This window comes from Bidens hawaiensis, unplaced genomic scaffold (assembly GCF_021521415.1).
Source record: "Bidens hawaiensis isolate Kalapana, Puna unplaced genomic scaffold, B.hawaiensis_p1.1 tig00004685_1, whole genome shotgun sequence".
NCBI lineage: Eukaryota > Viridiplantae > Streptophyta > Magnoliopsida > Asterales > Asteraceae > Bidens > Bidens hawaiensis.
In genome coordinates, this window is record NW_027491287.1 from 1,215,126 (window position 1) to 1,232,082 (window position 16,957).

At 34.6% G+C, this 16,957-nt stretch overlaps 4 protein-coding genes across 4 annotated transcripts; 3 read left to right on the forward strand and 1 right to left on the reverse strand.

Annotated features, from left to right (window-relative positions):
* Nucleotides 1–643: 643 nt before the first annotated feature.
* Nucleotides 644–3,234, forward strand: LOC143627572 (uncharacterized). Its single transcript, XM_077097358.1, has 3 exons — nt 644–989; nt 1,999–2,343; nt 2,906–3,234. Exons 1-3 carry the CDS (start codon nt 644–646, stop codon nt 3,214–3,216), a joined length of 1,002 nt encoding a protein of 333 aa, XP_076953473.1. The 3' UTR covers nt 3,217–3,234.
* Nucleotides 3,235–5,342: 2,108 nt separating this feature from the next.
* Nucleotides 5,343–7,792, reverse strand: LOC143627573 (protein DMP9-like). Its single transcript, XM_077097360.1, has 3 exons — nt 7,655–7,792; nt 6,750–7,030; nt 5,343–5,772 (listed from the first exon to the last, which is right to left on the reverse strand). The coding sequence occupies exons 1-3, from the start codon at nt 7,790–7,792 to the stop codon at nt 5,547–5,549; spliced, it is 645 nt and encodes a 214-aa protein (XP_076953475.1). The 3' UTR covers nt 5,343–5,546.
* Nucleotides 7,793–11,159: 3,367 nt separating this feature from the next.
* Nucleotides 11,160–11,672, forward strand: LOC143627505 (E3 ubiquitin-protein ligase MPSR1-like). The gene has a single exon (XM_077097302.1). It carries the CDS (start codon nt 11,160–11,162, stop codon nt 11,670–11,672), a length of 513 nt encoding a protein of 170 aa, XP_076953417.1.
* A 3,013-nt stretch (nt 11,673–14,685) lies between these two features.
* On the forward strand, nt 14,686–16,957 carry LOC143627506 (vacuolar protein sorting-associated protein 25-like). Its single transcript, XM_077097303.1, has 6 exons — nt 14,686–14,807; nt 15,766–15,905; nt 15,984–16,037; nt 16,352–16,440; nt 16,552–16,627; nt 16,704–16,957. The coding sequence occupies exons 1-6, from the start codon at nt 14,686–14,688 to the stop codon at nt 16,823–16,825; spliced, it is 603 nt and encodes a 200-aa protein (XP_076953418.1). The 3' UTR covers nt 16,826–16,957.

Consider the following 16,957-nt stretch of genomic DNA (forward strand, 5'->3'; position numbering starts at 1 on the left):
TTGCATTCAAGTTAAACCAAACTTATAAAAAAAACTAAAACAACCCACAACCTAAATGAACGTTGTAAGTACACGTAGTTGTGGGACATTGGGAGGGAAACATCGCAAAACGAGTGCATGGCCCCACCACAATGCAAAACGGCGTTGTAAATACACCGAACCCCGACAAAACAAGGACGAAAACGAGTGGCCGGGCAGTGTTTGGCTCTTTGTGGAGCCCTAAACGAGCCCACTATGTGTGTCCTTAGAGTTATCCTAAATTGATGAGCTAAAATACTTTTTTATCTTTTTATATGACAATTTTCACTCACATGATCTCTTCTCTTTGAACCCACCCCACGAGTGTGTGCGGAGATTATTAAGACTTCTGTTAAGAATGCTTTTCCTGTTTCTACTTGTTGCTCCAAATCCACTCTCTCTCTCTCTCTCTCTCTCTCACACACACACAAAATTATATCTCTATATCAAGATCTCTTTAACAAGCATATGACGTTTTTGTAGCAGTACCCGCACGTACGTCTCTCTATCTCTCACACACACAAACACATACATATACATATACATACATCAAGGTATCTGCTTTATATATATATATATACCAAACTTATTAAACCACAACAACCAAGAAACTAAACCATTGACTATGGTTTTCTCAGACTCTTTTCGTTCACTCTCTCTCAACACTCACAACACTAATATAATCAACCATTTCATCCATTCATCATCATCTTCTTCTTCTTCATCTTCTTCACTAGATCATTTCCCAGTGAGGATATTCACCAACGTCCATGAAGATGAAGAAGATATTGAAGAAGAACCAGAAGAACTTGATCTTAACCTCAGTGGCAGATATAATATTATGAGACAAACAAAGACATGTGCAAGAGGCCATTGGAGACCAGCTGAAGATGCTAAACTTAAAGAGCTTGTGGCTCTTTATGGTCCACAAAACTGGAACCTTATTGCTGAGAAACTTCAAGGAAGATCTGGTACTTCATTTAGAAACCATTTAAATTTCTAAATTTCTACTTTTTAACTATGTTTTTTGAATGTGTCTTTTTATAAAACTAAATGATTGGCCTAGCTATAAGTTTCTAAATTTATAGCATCTATTTCCTAGTTTTCAAAATTCCAAATGGCACTTGAATTAGAGTTTTTTACTAAAACGGGGTGTGAGAAAAAAATTATTTACAAAAATAGGTGATTTTAAAAGTATTTATCAAAATAAGTTTATTTCTTTCGTTTTTTTCACTACTAGAAAAAGAGATGTTTTTCTACAACTGAATTCGCAGGAAATTTGTTGGAAAATCCAATTTCTAACAATTTTCCAACAAAAAGTTACGTTGGAAAAACACATGCTTGAAAATCGTTTTCAACCGTTTTCCAGTAAATTTTCTTACAAAATTGCTACAAAAAAGTGGTTGTAAACTTCCTATAACTTTCGTACAAAAACTATTTTGACTTAACATAATGTTTATTAGATAATGTTGTAGCAAAGTTGGAGCTTATTTTTTTTGTTGGAAATATGTTGGAACTACTTGTAGTAGGAAATTTGTAGGAAAGTTTTGTAGGAAAATAACTTGTTTTCTAGTAGTGTTTTATTTTTACTTGAACAAGTTTGAATTTAAATATGGGATAAGGATAAAAATGTCATTTGAATCTGGTCTAACATCAAGAAAATGTTCGTTTGATAAACCTTTAATACGATAATTTTAGCCAATCAAATTCTGCCACTTGTTCAGAATAATGTCACCCCGGCGAAATAATCTTGTAAACCAAAACAATCTCTTTTTTTTAAGATAAGTGGCAGAATATGGTTAAGTAAATATGACTAGTCGGACAAACAGGCATTTTACATTTTATTAATTTGACTAGTCGAACGGACATTTTAGTCACTATCCCTTAAAATAAATCGCGTAATTAATTAATTACATCAATAACTAATTTATCCTAGATTAATATCTTCTAATGAGTTTTGTTTTTGAAATTAAACTTTAGGGAAGAGTTGCAGATTGAGATGGTTTAACCAACTAGATCCAAGAATTAACAGGAAAGCATTTAGTGATGATGAAGAAGAAAGACTGATGACTGCTCACAGAATGTATGGAAACAAATGGGCTTTGATCGCAAGGCTCTTTCCTGGTAGAACTGATAATGCTGTCAAGAACCATTGGCATGTAATCATGGCAAGAAAATATAGAGAACAATCAAATGCTCATAGGAAAAGAAGAATCCTTGGTCAAAGTCAAATCCAAACTGGTTCAAGATTAGACACACCACCACCGCCACCGCCGCCTTGCATTGGGACATTTCCTCATCAACCACCGTTTGAGCTCGTCTCCGGTCAGTCATTTTATTGGGATAATGACCAAAGTGTTCATTTGACTGGTGAATGTTGAAAAAATGTCCGTTTTAGTCATTACTCAACGGGATTTTAACCAACTAGATTCTGCTAGTTGTCCAAAAAATCTCGTCGGCAACCAAAATAAATCTTGGCAAAAATATCTCTCATCGAAAGCCAAAATAATCTTGTCTGACGCCTAAATAATCCCATCGGCTTCGACTAATTAAAAATAAATAGCGACCCAACGATTTTTTTAGAATCTACTTTATTAAAATCTCGTCAAGTAACCATTAAAACCCAATTTGGGTCACTATCTCTTTAATCTATATTTAATTATTTACGTGTCAAGTCAGGTGCTTTCTTAATAACTTTCACTATACGCTCATTTGAGTACACACTTTAAAAGGATGAAAAGACTAAATTGACATATGATTATAAATTATAATTTATCAATGTATGATGCTACAAACTATTAAAGTTTGCAAGTACATGGACCCATGTTATATAGTATAGTGTGGTAGTGTACCCTCTTTGTGTTAAAGATACATCTTACAATTTCAGGTGGCAAGAATAATACTCAGATTATGAAGATGGTGGACCTCTTCAGTAGCAACAACACATCATGGATGAATGGTTCCAACTTCTATGATCATGATCATGAACAACATGCAATACCATTGATGATGAATCATCAGTATTACCATGATCATGTTTACAACAGAAGCAGCAGCAGCAGCTCAGGTGTACATAATGTTAGTACTACCCCTTCAGTATCACCAGCACCACAAGTTTCACAAAGCCAGCAGTTCTCTGAGGCTAATATTGACATTTCACCACCACTTATAGACTTCCTTGGAGTTGGAGCCACTTGAAATTTCATATTTAGTAAATTTTTTTATTTACCTTCTTTTTTTTTTAACTTGTTTAGTTGATGCAAAATTAAGCTATCAATTTATTGATTAATCACTCTGTTTTTGTCTCTTTATTTAACTTGTTTATTTTGCATCTTGTGAACTCTAAAATGCCTTTGAAGTGTAAAAAAATAAAAGCCATCTCAGGATCTTAAAAGAATTCGAACTTGTCTAAAATAATTGTAAATATTCGGGATAGGAAATGAATTAAAGGACCATTAAGACATGTATGTTAAGAGTTGAGACGTTATGATATTAGGTGATACTTGTCTGATATATGTGAATATTTTAATTCAATCTTTAAATAAAAAATATAATAAATAGTATTTTGACTTTGTTATAAGTTTGGAATTATAAAAGTTATAAAAAAGAAATGCTAGAAGTGTAGTAAAATATTTGGTACCAATACCTATGATAACCATTTATTAGAGCATCTCTAACACTAAACTCATAAACTTACACGATCTTTATCAAATTTCAAACCTCTCAAAAATCCTCTATCTTTCCCACAGTACCAAACCTCTACCTTAGTAACCACATCATTACGTACTTTTACAATTATTTAATATATACCAAATTACTTTTATTATAAAAAAAATTAATATACTTCGTATTTATGAATGTTATAATCTAACATATATTGGGTATTATATAAAAATATAGGCATATACCAGATATCTCATAAATATTTATTATTTAGTATTATTGTGTAGTATATATTATGTATATCAAATAGGAGTAACGGCCAAAAATCCTTTCCTCAGCAGAATCTTCGCAGGTGTGATTGTTCATGTTATTCACATGGGAGTGGGCATGCATGTAACAACATTGTCATCATCAAACATATGTTTCTGTGGGAACATAACAGAAATACGTTACATATATACTTACATGAGACTGGCCCCATTTTTGGCATGCATCATCAATGTTGTTAATATTAGCTAGCTTAACACCTTCACAATGGTATTTTTACCAAATCGTGATGATATCGACCGTTAAAGAATCCGATCTTTGACTCTTTAACGATCATATGGACAAACCATATGAATCATAGATACGAGTAATCCACAATGACAAAAAAAATATTATCTCCGATCATATTCTTATGATAGACAATGTCGTTCTGAAGTAATCATAACACATCTATTACGTCAAGCTAGCAATAGCCTCCGCCACTTTTTGCTTCGAGTTAGACACGCTACTTGAGTCCAAGCACAAAAGATTAATAAGACGGGAAATGTGTGTCCAACCATCGAGCTATTACATTCCAAGAAGCCAAACATATATAACTCGCCTCCAGTGGCGGACATACATAGAGGGCACGGGTAGCCTCCGCTACCCCTCAACTTTTTTAACGGTAGTGTAAAAAAAAATTTGTTCGTTTTCGTCTTTCGTTACCCCTGAAAAAATATAACGTAACCCCTATGATTTTAAGCCCAACCAATTTAAGTTTTAAACTCATCAAAAGCCCAAGCCCAAACAAAAAAACCTAATAACCCAACCCAACCCAACCCAACCCAAACCAAAACCGGTTCACTAATCCATTTACAACAGCAGCCGCTTCATAGTTCTGAGTTCACTGCTTCACACCACACCACAGCGCCGGCCTCCACTCCACACCACACCACAGCGCCAGCCGCCGCCTCGCAAGCCCAACTTAAATGACCGGGTGAAGGCAAATGTGAAACGCGTTACCAAGTGCCAATACGAACGAAACGGGCAACCAAGCGCCCGTACGCGTCAAATGGATAATTGGGTGTGGTACATACCAAAGGGGTAATCCGGCCTAGTATGTTTGTAACACGAATCCGGGCCCGAAACACATAACACGTAACCAGGCGCTTGTACGAGCAAAACACATTATCGAGCATTGGTGCACACCAAACGCATATCCCAGGCCACCACACGCGTTATGCGAAATAGGGCATGGAACTCGCAAAATATCTAATTAGCCGCTGGTTGGTGCAAAATGCGTTACCGGGTGTCTGCACTCGGGAAACTAGTAAATTATTTTTCTTCTAATGTACGGTTAAAAAAAAATTACGCTACCTCTTAAATTGTGTTCTAGATTCGCCACTGCTCGCCTCGCCAAAATATTAACCTTTCTCTGGAGTACATGATAACTATATATTACTTCTATAACATATACTTATTAACCTTTAATACATTCTAATCACATTCAATAATAACATCACACCCTAAAATAAAAACCGAATTGTGAACAACAAATCATGTCAAAGATACAAACATATAAAAACATTCACAACCAAAAACAAAACAACAATTGCCAATCAAGCTGACAAACACCCAATCCCATACCTAGTATTAGGAAACATCAAAAACAAACCACTACACACAGTTCCAACCATCAACGGCAAACTCTGCATCACTTCATCCATCTCCTTCCCATGCCCAGGAAACAAACAATTCGTAATCCGATGATCAGAAAACGCAATCGCCATAAACACCATGGACGACATCAACGTGTGTATGAAATCCGTTATTCCTACTTTATACCTTCACGAAGATGAACTGATAATCAGAAATTGTAAACGAGAATTGAAATGCACGATTTTGTAATGGACTCTCCAGTTTTATTAATCTAGAAAATAACTCAAAACGAACATAATCTTGATAATTTCGATCAGTTTATAATGTTACAGTGAGCCTTTGTTACGATTACCAAATCAGACTCCTAACCTGATACTAAATAAACTTCCTTCTTTATCTAATAAACTAATTAGATATTTTTCTCTAATTGTACATTTAAACATGAACTCGATATTCATTAACTCGAAACAGGCCCCAACCTCCGAACCCATGTCACGTGTTTGCGACACCCAGGGTTGTCGTTTTTACTTTAACTAGAATACCGAATATGGAACCCAAAACCGGAAGGTGATAATTGGCTCGGTAATTGGCAAAGACCAGCCCAACGATTTTTGGGGTCTAAATCAGAATGAGATTCTGTGGCCCTTTCATGAACATATTGTGAATAATAAATAAAAGATATAAAAAAACATGCTTATTACAAATCACAAACTAATGACCTACCGGCTTCAGCTTAACAATAACCAAATTTACCATAACCAATGTACATAATTTTCAGTTTATTTTGTCTATATTATAATATGTCTTTATAATAATGGTTTTTATTTTATTTTAAGTCATTAATTAAGTACAGACCTAAAGCTCTTATTTGATTTCGTTAGGCCACGGGCCAGCCCTGATAACTGGGTTAGAAAAAGTTAATCCACGTTAAAAGGATTTTAAAAAAATGTCTAGTTTTCCTCCCTTATTTTGTTTTTCCTGTTTATATGTAAACATATATGATTTTTTCCACAAACATTATGATCTTACGTTTTTACCGGAAACTCAAATACCAATTAACCCAAATAAACCCAAAACCAAATAAACCCTTTAACATAAAACCCGAATAACCCGACTCAAAAAAACTCAAAATCAGATTAAAGAAAAACACAACCCGAACAAACCTATCATCATTTGGCACCTCAATCTCCGCACTCGGTTTAAACACTTTCAACCCGGACGGCGTCACAAACCCGTAGTAAACCTTCCCATCAGGGCCATGAAAGCTATCCGTGAAGTGAAAGAAGAAGCATGAACACGTGCAAATGACTAAAAGGAAGTTGATCATGAGTATAGAAACAGCATTGCACTGGCCTTTGCCGTATATCGACGGCAAGACCATTTCGAATGTTAATAATGTTCCGGTAGGAAGAAAGTTGGCAAGTAATGAGGTTTTTGATAGGGTCTCGAATATTTTTTTTGGTTTCATATTAGTTTTTTATTAATATTATTGATGTTTACACCGGGACAATTACAGACTAACGGCAGATAGACGGGCAACAAGCTGCGCCGCTACCCCCTTCTGAATAGCAAACCCTACCCTACTAAACACAACGTTCCCTTTAGCATGGGCGGAGTTACTGCTGACCACCTGCTGAACCCGCTTAAGGAACTGAACCGCGTCAGGGCCGAGAGCGCCAAAGGTGTCAAAAGCAAACGGTATGAACACGTGCTGATTCTCAAGGCAAGTTTTCTCGTGCTTAGCTACTTTACCCGCCTCTGCCTTGTTTATCGCATGACCCACCACAAACCCATGGTCCCGTAGCCCAACGAGGGGGGACACACCTGTCAAATCAACGAACGCGTGCTTCCCTTTTTCCCATCCAAAAACAAGAATGTCAGCGGGTCGTAGGGTTGATCTCCCATCTAAAGGGTCGGTTAAGAAGTTCACTGGGGCTTCCTTTTTTGCCGAGATCCCGGCCCGCTTAAGGACGTCGTAAAGCACATCTCGAACTAGATCATGTCGATATTTAAAGCCTGGTAATTCTTTACAATGGACTGCATGCTCCCCAAAAGAATCCAAACAAGCCTTTGATAGGGTTTTTTGTACGGATTTTGATAGGGCTTTTTGGGTTAGTTTCCTGCGGGTGGTTGGTGCGGTGGTGGTGGTGGTTTGTGATGGTGATGGGGTGTAGACTCTGATGCCGGTGTCATCGGTTGGTTCCATTTTGAGGTTGTTTTGGAGAATGTTGAATGAGTTTGGAGATTTTAAGGTTTTGGCATGTAACAGTAGATTTGAATTTAGTATTAGCGGTTCTCTGACGGTTATTACTTATTTTATTCTTACTTATTACCTAACCAGGTTAGGTACCCGTGTGTAACACGGGTTGGAACAAATAAATTTATTCAAACAATGATACATTCGAAATAAAAAAAACGTGTTAAACTATTTATATAAATATGTATTATACGTTATAATAATTTATATATTTACAAAATACATGAAAAATAACTATTTATATCTTTTGTATATGTTCTAAAACATCAATAAACTGGTTCTTCTCGGATTTCCATTTCTTCATAAAGTTTAAGTTCTCAAAGAATGATAGTGAGCTTTTCCCTGCCCAGTGTGTGTTAGAAAATCACAACCTCCAAAGTAGCCGATGATAAAAGCACGCATATTTAAAAAATGTTTTGAAATTGGCACGTGGGGTTAACTTGCAACATTCTTTTTCAAGTTATTTCACTTATAAAAAATAGTGCATTAATACTGATTTTTTATACAAAGAAATTTCAAATCATTTGACCCATGGGAGATGCAAAAAAAGTGTTTTATAAATTGGACCGAACCGACCAGTCCAACCGGGAACCGTCAAAGTCACATGTATGAGTACAACAAATAAATCGAAAAATAAAAATTGGCTACTTTTGCAAATCAGAAAAACCTGTTTTGAACTGGGAAAACCAGCATTGATAATATCTATTATTTTGAAAATTGAAATAGTAATGCAACACCTAATAATAATGCACAACATTTTATACATGGTTTCTCTTTAATTTTTTGCTAGAGCAATGCGGTGTTAGATAGTTTTTTTTATAAATTTTATGGTTTCAAGTGACACAAAGACATTCCAATTAGGTGCAAGTGCCACAACCATATTTTTATTTTTTCATTAAGAATTATACTAAAAATGTGTGTTAAATGATAAAAATATTGAACTGAAGGGTTGTATTATCAATCTTCAAAATTACATGTATACCACCACCTAAAGAACTAGTACATAAACTGTTGTATCGAAACCCTTGATGCGAGTTTTTACAGAAATCGGTTGCATTCATGCTCTATATGTTAGTCTTTTAATTCATCGGGTACCCGAAACCTCTCAATAGAAGCCTGCGCAAAATAAACGATATAATAAAACCTCTGCAGCCAGTTTTATCTAAAACACTATTCAATAAAAATACCCACAAAGTGTTTTCGGTCAATTTACCACTACCCAACTGTTTGGCCCGCCCATTTCGCCACATTAACAACAAACTTAAATTAGAATGGATGAGAATAGTACCTGACCTATATGGTAGCCACATCAGTTGCAGAAAGTCTTAACTGCAAAGCTAGACCAAAATGAAGCATGGCCATGTCATATATAAGGCGTATCTCTCCATCAAAATGGCACTATAACAATAACGATGCTATCTCAATAAAGGGGGGGGGGGGGCCAACTAACACCCAATCCCTATTTTTTTTTTTTTTTTGTTTAAACCTAGACCCAGGCTGATCGCATGATAATTAGTCATGCAATATTGCTACAAATTAAGCGATAGACACCAATTCATACAACAATTTGTAAATTTAAATTAAAGCTTCTTTGAGCAGTTATATATTGAGGCCTAAAAACAATCTTCATACTTTTGATTATATAGTTATTAACATGTTTACCATAAAATTTGATTTCGGATGATGAATAACCCTAAAAAAAAACCTTGGAGCCATTGTGTCTGTAATTTAGGAATATAACCATGTTCAGAAAAAATCAAAACTAAAAGGATCATGTAACCATGTTCATGTAGTTAGGACATGATAAGATTGCAAATGTGTTGAATAAAAACCAAAATATGTGCACTATACTATACTAATCAGTTTATAGAAGCACATTAAAGTTCAATTAAATAAACATTTACAAAGAAATAACTTTTAAGAATGAAATTCAAGAGTCACATTAAAGGGAACATCAATGCAGTTTAATGTGGATTTGATATAACATAACAGTGGATATAAACACAACAAAAGAAAAACGGAATGGCTATACAAAATTTCAAGTCATATTCATATACGATCACGAATAAAGAGCATCAATGCTAAAAAACATTAATGATTAATTATCAATTCTTGAATGGTTATAGGAATTACCAAACTCTATATCCAAATCGTTATAGGAATTACCAAACGCTAATTGCTCCAAAACATAACCTAAAATCTTTAATCTTTAATCACACGAATAATATCTTTAATCTTGCCTAACCTTACAAAATCTTTAATCATACGAATAAAATCTTTAATCTTTAATCTATAATTATAATACATCAAGAACTAATCACTTTGTATAATCAAGAAAGAAAAGAAACCGAAATACTAAATCGAGACACTCTAGCGAAATATGGTATTCAAAGTTAGTAGATGTCCTAGCACATTGCGCCGTGGGTATGCGTTTATTCGGGGTGTAGAACGGGTTAAATTATAAAATATATCTACATTTCAATATAAATTTCATTTAAGATCATTTTTTTTTTGGTATCACATCAGTATTAAATGAACCAAACCGAAAACGATAAAAACCCGTCACAAAACACAACCATACTAGTAAATCCCCCTAGTGTAAACATTTCAAAACTAATTATTATTAAATAAAATAATTTACAAGTTTGCTGTCGTAAAGCCAATAGGACACTTTGCGACACCCTATTGGTAGGTTTTTTTTATTTTTTTTTTACTTTTAGTTTCGACCCGTAATAAACGTAAAAAAAATCTACCGAATGTGAATTTTGTTTTTGCTCATTTTTTATTATTTTGTTTTAGTTACGCTACCATGCCGAACACGACGGAAACCGACCGAACTCGCGTCGGCTTACGCGTTTTGTTTTAGTTCCAGTACCATAACGAAAACCGATCGAATGTTGATTTTTGTTTTTTAGTTCTGTTATCTTAACGAATGTAGAAAACCGACTGAATTCGCGTATATTCAACCTCCACAACGCTTGACACTGATAACAGTCTGGTTTTACCAATGATCAAGTTTTACTGATGCCACACCACGCCATTGGATGTCACCTATTTTTATAAATTTTATTTTATTTTTGTCTTGCAATAACACACTGAGACCGACCGAATTCACCTTAAATTATAAACATTAATGAACTTATCCAATTGGTTACCGGATTATAAAATTAATACTGTAGAACTTTCTAGATCAATTATTGGATTAGGATCACTTCCTCTTATAAATATCTATCTTCTACGCCGGCTGCGCAAACCGTTAAAAGCGTATAATAGCAACACACCTGCAAACCCTAACAATTATCATAATCATCTTCTAATGGCTTCACAACCACACGATTCCGATCACGAGTCAACGGACCGTCAACCGCTTGATCGAATTATTGTTATCGATCCATGGACTCAACATATGATGGTGATCGGAGTAACCAGTACGGACTTTGACTCCGTTGTGAGTGAGCTGATGAAGCGCGAAGGCCAACCGCCGGCGACGGAGGCGGCGATCGGAAGCCTGCCGGAAGTGGAGGTGAAGAAAAGTGAAGAAGTTGAAAGTTTAGGGGGTGAATGTGTGATTTGTTTGGAAGAGTGTGGGGTTGGTGACGTGGCGAAAGTTATGCCATGTCAGCATAAGTTTCATCGTGGGTGTTTGGATAAATGGCTTAAGATCCATGGGTCTTGTCCTGTTTGTAGGTATAAGATGCCAATAGTTGATGACTTGGTGAATAAAATTGGGAGGAGGAGGGAGATTTGGGTAACGGTGACGGTTGCGGTTGGTAATCAGGAACTGATGAGTGATGATAGAGAAGAAGAAGAAGAATTACGCGAATCGTGAGAACTGAGTCGTGTGACTTTGTATTTTATCTGTTAAAGCGTAGTGTCTATATTGAAATAGAAGGCGAACAAGTTTTTTTAGTTAATAACGAATCTTTGGTATAGAGGAAATGCTATTTGTTTGTTCGTTAAGGGTTGTTGAAATTGCGATTAAAGTTTACAAATTTTGATGCATGTTATGAAAAGAATCGATACCTAAGATTTGAGTGGTAGACGCTATACACTAGTTTTATTATTAGAATTATTAGAAGTAGATTAATTTGATGTTATAAAAACATGATTTTAAGGTAATTAAATAGAACATATTGAGAAAGTATCGACTAAAATGAATCTACTATTGACACCAAAAGTGATTCAACTCAATAACTTATATGGGTTTATTGGTGGTGAGGGTATTTGTGTCTCTTTACGCATGTTTCAAACGTATGTAAAACATATTTTCGCAAAATTGCAAACAAAATAAACAATATTAATGTTATGCTCACTTTAAAGAATATATAATTATAATTATAAAGTTTATGCTATAAATTTTTTAAATTAATGAAATAAAGGTATTTAAGATTAGAAAACTTGACAAAATAACATATGAGTTGCATCTTGAAATCTCAATTTTATAATTTTATCTTTTCCTCCCATGTATCTCTAACTTTCCAATAATTAAAAAAATAAAATTATGTATATATATAAAGTGCTAAACCAATATCACAAGTTAAGTTAGGCGTGTGGCATGGTGTTATTTTATTGTTCAAGTTTTCGCTCAATTTCATAGAAAAAACAAGTGAACTTGTAGCTGACTTGCAAGTCATGTTGTAAGTCAACGTTAACTCAATATCATTTATGGCTTTACCCTTTAAGTGTATGTGTTGTTCCATGTAGTTTAAGTCTCGTGACCACCACTTTAAAAGATTGATGATGTAGTTGTTGTCCTTTTTTTCTTGCATAATTTCAAAGAAATTTTGTTGCAAGTTGGAAAAAAAATTATGTTGTGATATTTAGCATATGCTCACAATATATACATCCCTATAAATCATACAATCCATAACATTCAACATCTCACGTCAAACAATTATCCAAGTTCTTATTCAAATATCCGTGTTCAAACATCTTAAGATGGAGGTGACACCCGTGAAAAAGAATTCATTTTCTATGCTTTTAGCCTATAAAATCGTGTTATGTAAACTTAACACTTGTGAAGTTTTGTTGCAATCCATTCAAGCTTCGGCTCACTCGGTATTGACCTTCTTTTCAGTCACATGGAACAAGTTAAGGACCACTCCCACACCACCTACCCTAAAAGAAACCATCAACGAAGAGTTTGTGGCCGTTGAGGATATAAACATGGTTATGGGTCAACTAGGGATCCAGCCGCGTTGTGGTCTTGATGGCAGTATCGACGTTTTGTCTGTGTTTGACGATGAGGAACCTAGTTTGGGTGAAGTTAAGGTAGCTTTTGATGTGTTTGACGTGAACTCGAATGGGTTCATTGATGAGTTTGATTTGCAAAGAATGTTGTGCAATCCTGGACTAACTGAAGTGGCAAAGTTGGAGGAATGTAGGAATATGATCAAAGATTTTGATATTAATGGAGATGGAGTCATTGATTTTGATGAATTTGTTAAGCTCATGGAGACATGTTCTTTCTAAAAAGTGGCTTGTTTTCTTTTGAGGTTTACTTGTATTGTGTGTTGTCTAAATTTGTAACCAATCTAGGAATGTAGGAAGTCTAAATAATATGTGGTTTATGTTTATTGCATTGACAAATGATAATGAATTTCAGTTTATCAGTTAAAAACATTTAATGTAGATTATTGACGGATATATAAAGGATTATTGACGGATATATAAAGGCTTCAGCTGTTATAAATAACTTTGATAAATGACGGTTTTCCACGTCATACTTCATGCAATTTATTGTTATTATCATTTGTAAAATTGGGGGATTATTAGACATTTTGCAAAAGCGGTACCAAATTCTTTTTGTTCATCATCAGCATCATCATTATCATCATCGTACTCAATATATCTCACAAATAGCAAAGCTATGGTAGTGTCTGAGAAGGGTAAGATGTAGACAGTCTTACCTCTACATTTTAGGAATAGATAGACTGCTTCCGGTTGAGACCCCCGACTCGATAGTAGTTTTGTATTAAGCCTTTGACATAAGGCACATAACACTCAACCATCGGGACACCGCCGATTGGTGCAAGTTCCCTTGTCTTTCGGCTATCAACGCCACCACATGATGTCTGATTAACCTTCCGTCATTTTTAACGTTATTTTCACGAGATTAGTAAAATAACGTCAAAATTAGTGCAATTTCAATTTTGCCTACCCGAGAGTTTACACATATATGTATTATATGTGCGCACCACAAGCAGAGCGAATTCTCTTTGTTATATATATCAAATGACGAATGAAAATGACTCGATTTTGAAAAGGGTAAATTCATTGTTTTAAAACCAGGGTTGTCCAATGAAATCAAAATAAATAAATAAATAAATAAGTAAGTCAGTGTAATTATTATCGTTTTTCTTATACTATGTCCTTAGTAGCTCTAACGTGATGTAATTGTTATCGGTTTTCTCATACTTTGAAAATTATAGATTAACACTCTTAGTAGTTTGTTAATACTCCACTCATGTTTATAACTATACTTAGAATCGGTAGTGACGATTAAAATTCAACCAGAGCTTTACACGTGTTATGTTATTAGTAGCTTCTCTTGTTACACCTTAGTCTTAACCCGAACCAGTACCAAACCCGAACAAAACCTTTTATACTAATTTGTGCAGTTGACCTTCCAAACCGAATTGGGGAATTTGTAAAATTAGGGCAAATTTTACAATTTGCGATCTTCGTCTTCCAATTGGAATCAAAATCGATCTGATCTCAATCGGCGGTGAATTATAGATCGGTAAGTATAAACAATTCTACAATTATTAAAACTTAATTGACCTAATTTATTATCGATTGCAGATTAATAATTTATTGATCGTAGCATTACACAGGATCAAATGCAGACACTTGGTGGTGAACATAATAATAATAATAATAATAATAATAATAATAATAATAATAATAATAATAATAATAATAATAAGTTGCCTCACTTCTTCAATTATCCGCCTTACTTCACGTAAGTAATTGCTTCTATTTGTCCAAAATCTGATGATTTTATACATACAATTTGGAATATATACACACAAACACACACACACACACACACACACACACATATATATATATAATTACTCTATTTGATTCTCACGTTTAGCAAGTTAATTTCATTTGTACGTTAACCTTCCCCTATACTTGAAAATTTACATATAAACTCTGATCCGATTAATCGCTAGTCCCTACCCCACCGCCCGACTAGCGCCGTCTAGCGATTTATACGACACTGGTTCTAGGGATGCAAACAAGTCGAGCAAGCCGAATGGGTCCCGTTAGTAGATCGTCAGCCTTAGTTTCTTTGATTAAATAAATCCAGTAATACTATCAGAAGTTATCGTTTACTAGAATTCGTTATTGTGCAATCTTCAGATCATGAGCTTGATGAGTTGACCAATTACTCTATCCTGTTGGTTATGGAAGCTCTAGCTCGGCTTGTTTTGAGCTCTTGTTCTAAAGGTTGAGCACTTGAGCTCGGCTCGTGAGTTGTTTTTGCAAGCTCGGGCTCGGCTTGTTTATTATTTATTAATTAAGTTATATACAGTTTTAGTTAGTTTTATATATCTTGAGAAAAAACTTAAATGAGCCTAAACTTGGCTTGAGCTCGTGTACACTACCTTAAAACACCAAAGCTAGGCTCGATTTCAGCTGTGCAATGTCAAATAAATACATAGAAATCCAAAAGAGTTAATAACTTAAAAATATATAAGGTTTCTTAAGACTCAACAAGTCTAAACAATTTTCCCATACAAAGAGTGAGCTCGGGCTTGATAGAATTGGCCCGTTTCGAGCTTTTTGTCTATCCGATCTCGTGTGGCTCGGCTGGTCTGTACCCCTAGTCTAGTAGTGTTTACAAAGAAAGTGTTGAGCTAGAAATAACTGTGTTCAAAATGATTGAATAACTATATGTAGTTTCGTATCAGGTTGCAGCCTGTGAGAGAAACCAGAGAGAAGCAAATACAGCTCTGGAAAGAACTTATTCTCGATTATTGTCGAGTACAAAAGGTTTTTAGAATTGGATTGGAAGAAGACTTTCCTCTGTTCTCCAATCCTGCAATTGAAAGTATGTTGACTTACTCTGTTGACCCTTTGACTAAAAGTTATTGATTATCAAATAAATCGTCTATCATTGGTAATGCAGGGTCTTTGAATTATGAAGCTAGAGAAGCTTTCTTGTCTGCTATAGTCTTGGATGGTTTGTAACTCTTCATTTATCTCATCACTTTTGTTATAATCTGAATAAGATAATCATCTGTAATAAAATGTATTGTCAAATTATAGTGGTTGATGTTTAATGTCATAAAAATAAGATATGAGAATGTCCGATCAATCTGAATGAAAAAGTGTAAATATTTGATTTTTTTCTACACTTAGATATCAGTTTTGTTGCAGCTGTATGAAACTGGTTATTTGACAATTAATCAAAATCTGAATCCATTATCTAAACACGAAAAACACGTTTAGCAGATAATCAATTTCAAAACACGCTTTCAAAGTTTTCATGAACAGGACGAGCCGAATGGATGGACAAGAATCATAGACAATGTCTTATCCTATGGCATCTAATAAAAGATTGGGCGGACATTATATTACACTTTGTAAGTAACCCAAAAAAATCCTCTATTTATTTATTTATTTATTTATGTAATTTAAATTTATCAGTTTTACCACTTTAATTTTTAAAGACTATTGACTCGGTTCTTGATCAGGTTAAGGAGAATGGGTTGGAGGACAGTGTGATGACGGTTGAGGAGATCCGTACAGGAATTGAATCACGTGGAACAGGTAAACTATCCGCTTTTTCCAACATCTGAATCAATGTTATGTTTTATAATATTGTTTTATGAACGGGTTATTTTAGATATTCATGGAATGGACCGCGGTGTTCTAATGAGAGCGCTAAAACTTTTGGAAAACAAGGGAAAGCTTGCAATCTTTAAGGGCACTTCAACTGATGATGAAGGTGTGAAGTTTTCTGTTTAATATGTTATTCAGAGCCATGTTTTCGGTTGATGTGATTTGTACTTGATACATTACATATTGTAACCTTCATCATGTGTAAGAATTTTGCTTTTTGTTGGATTTAAATAATTTAATCATTGTTATGGTGGTGAA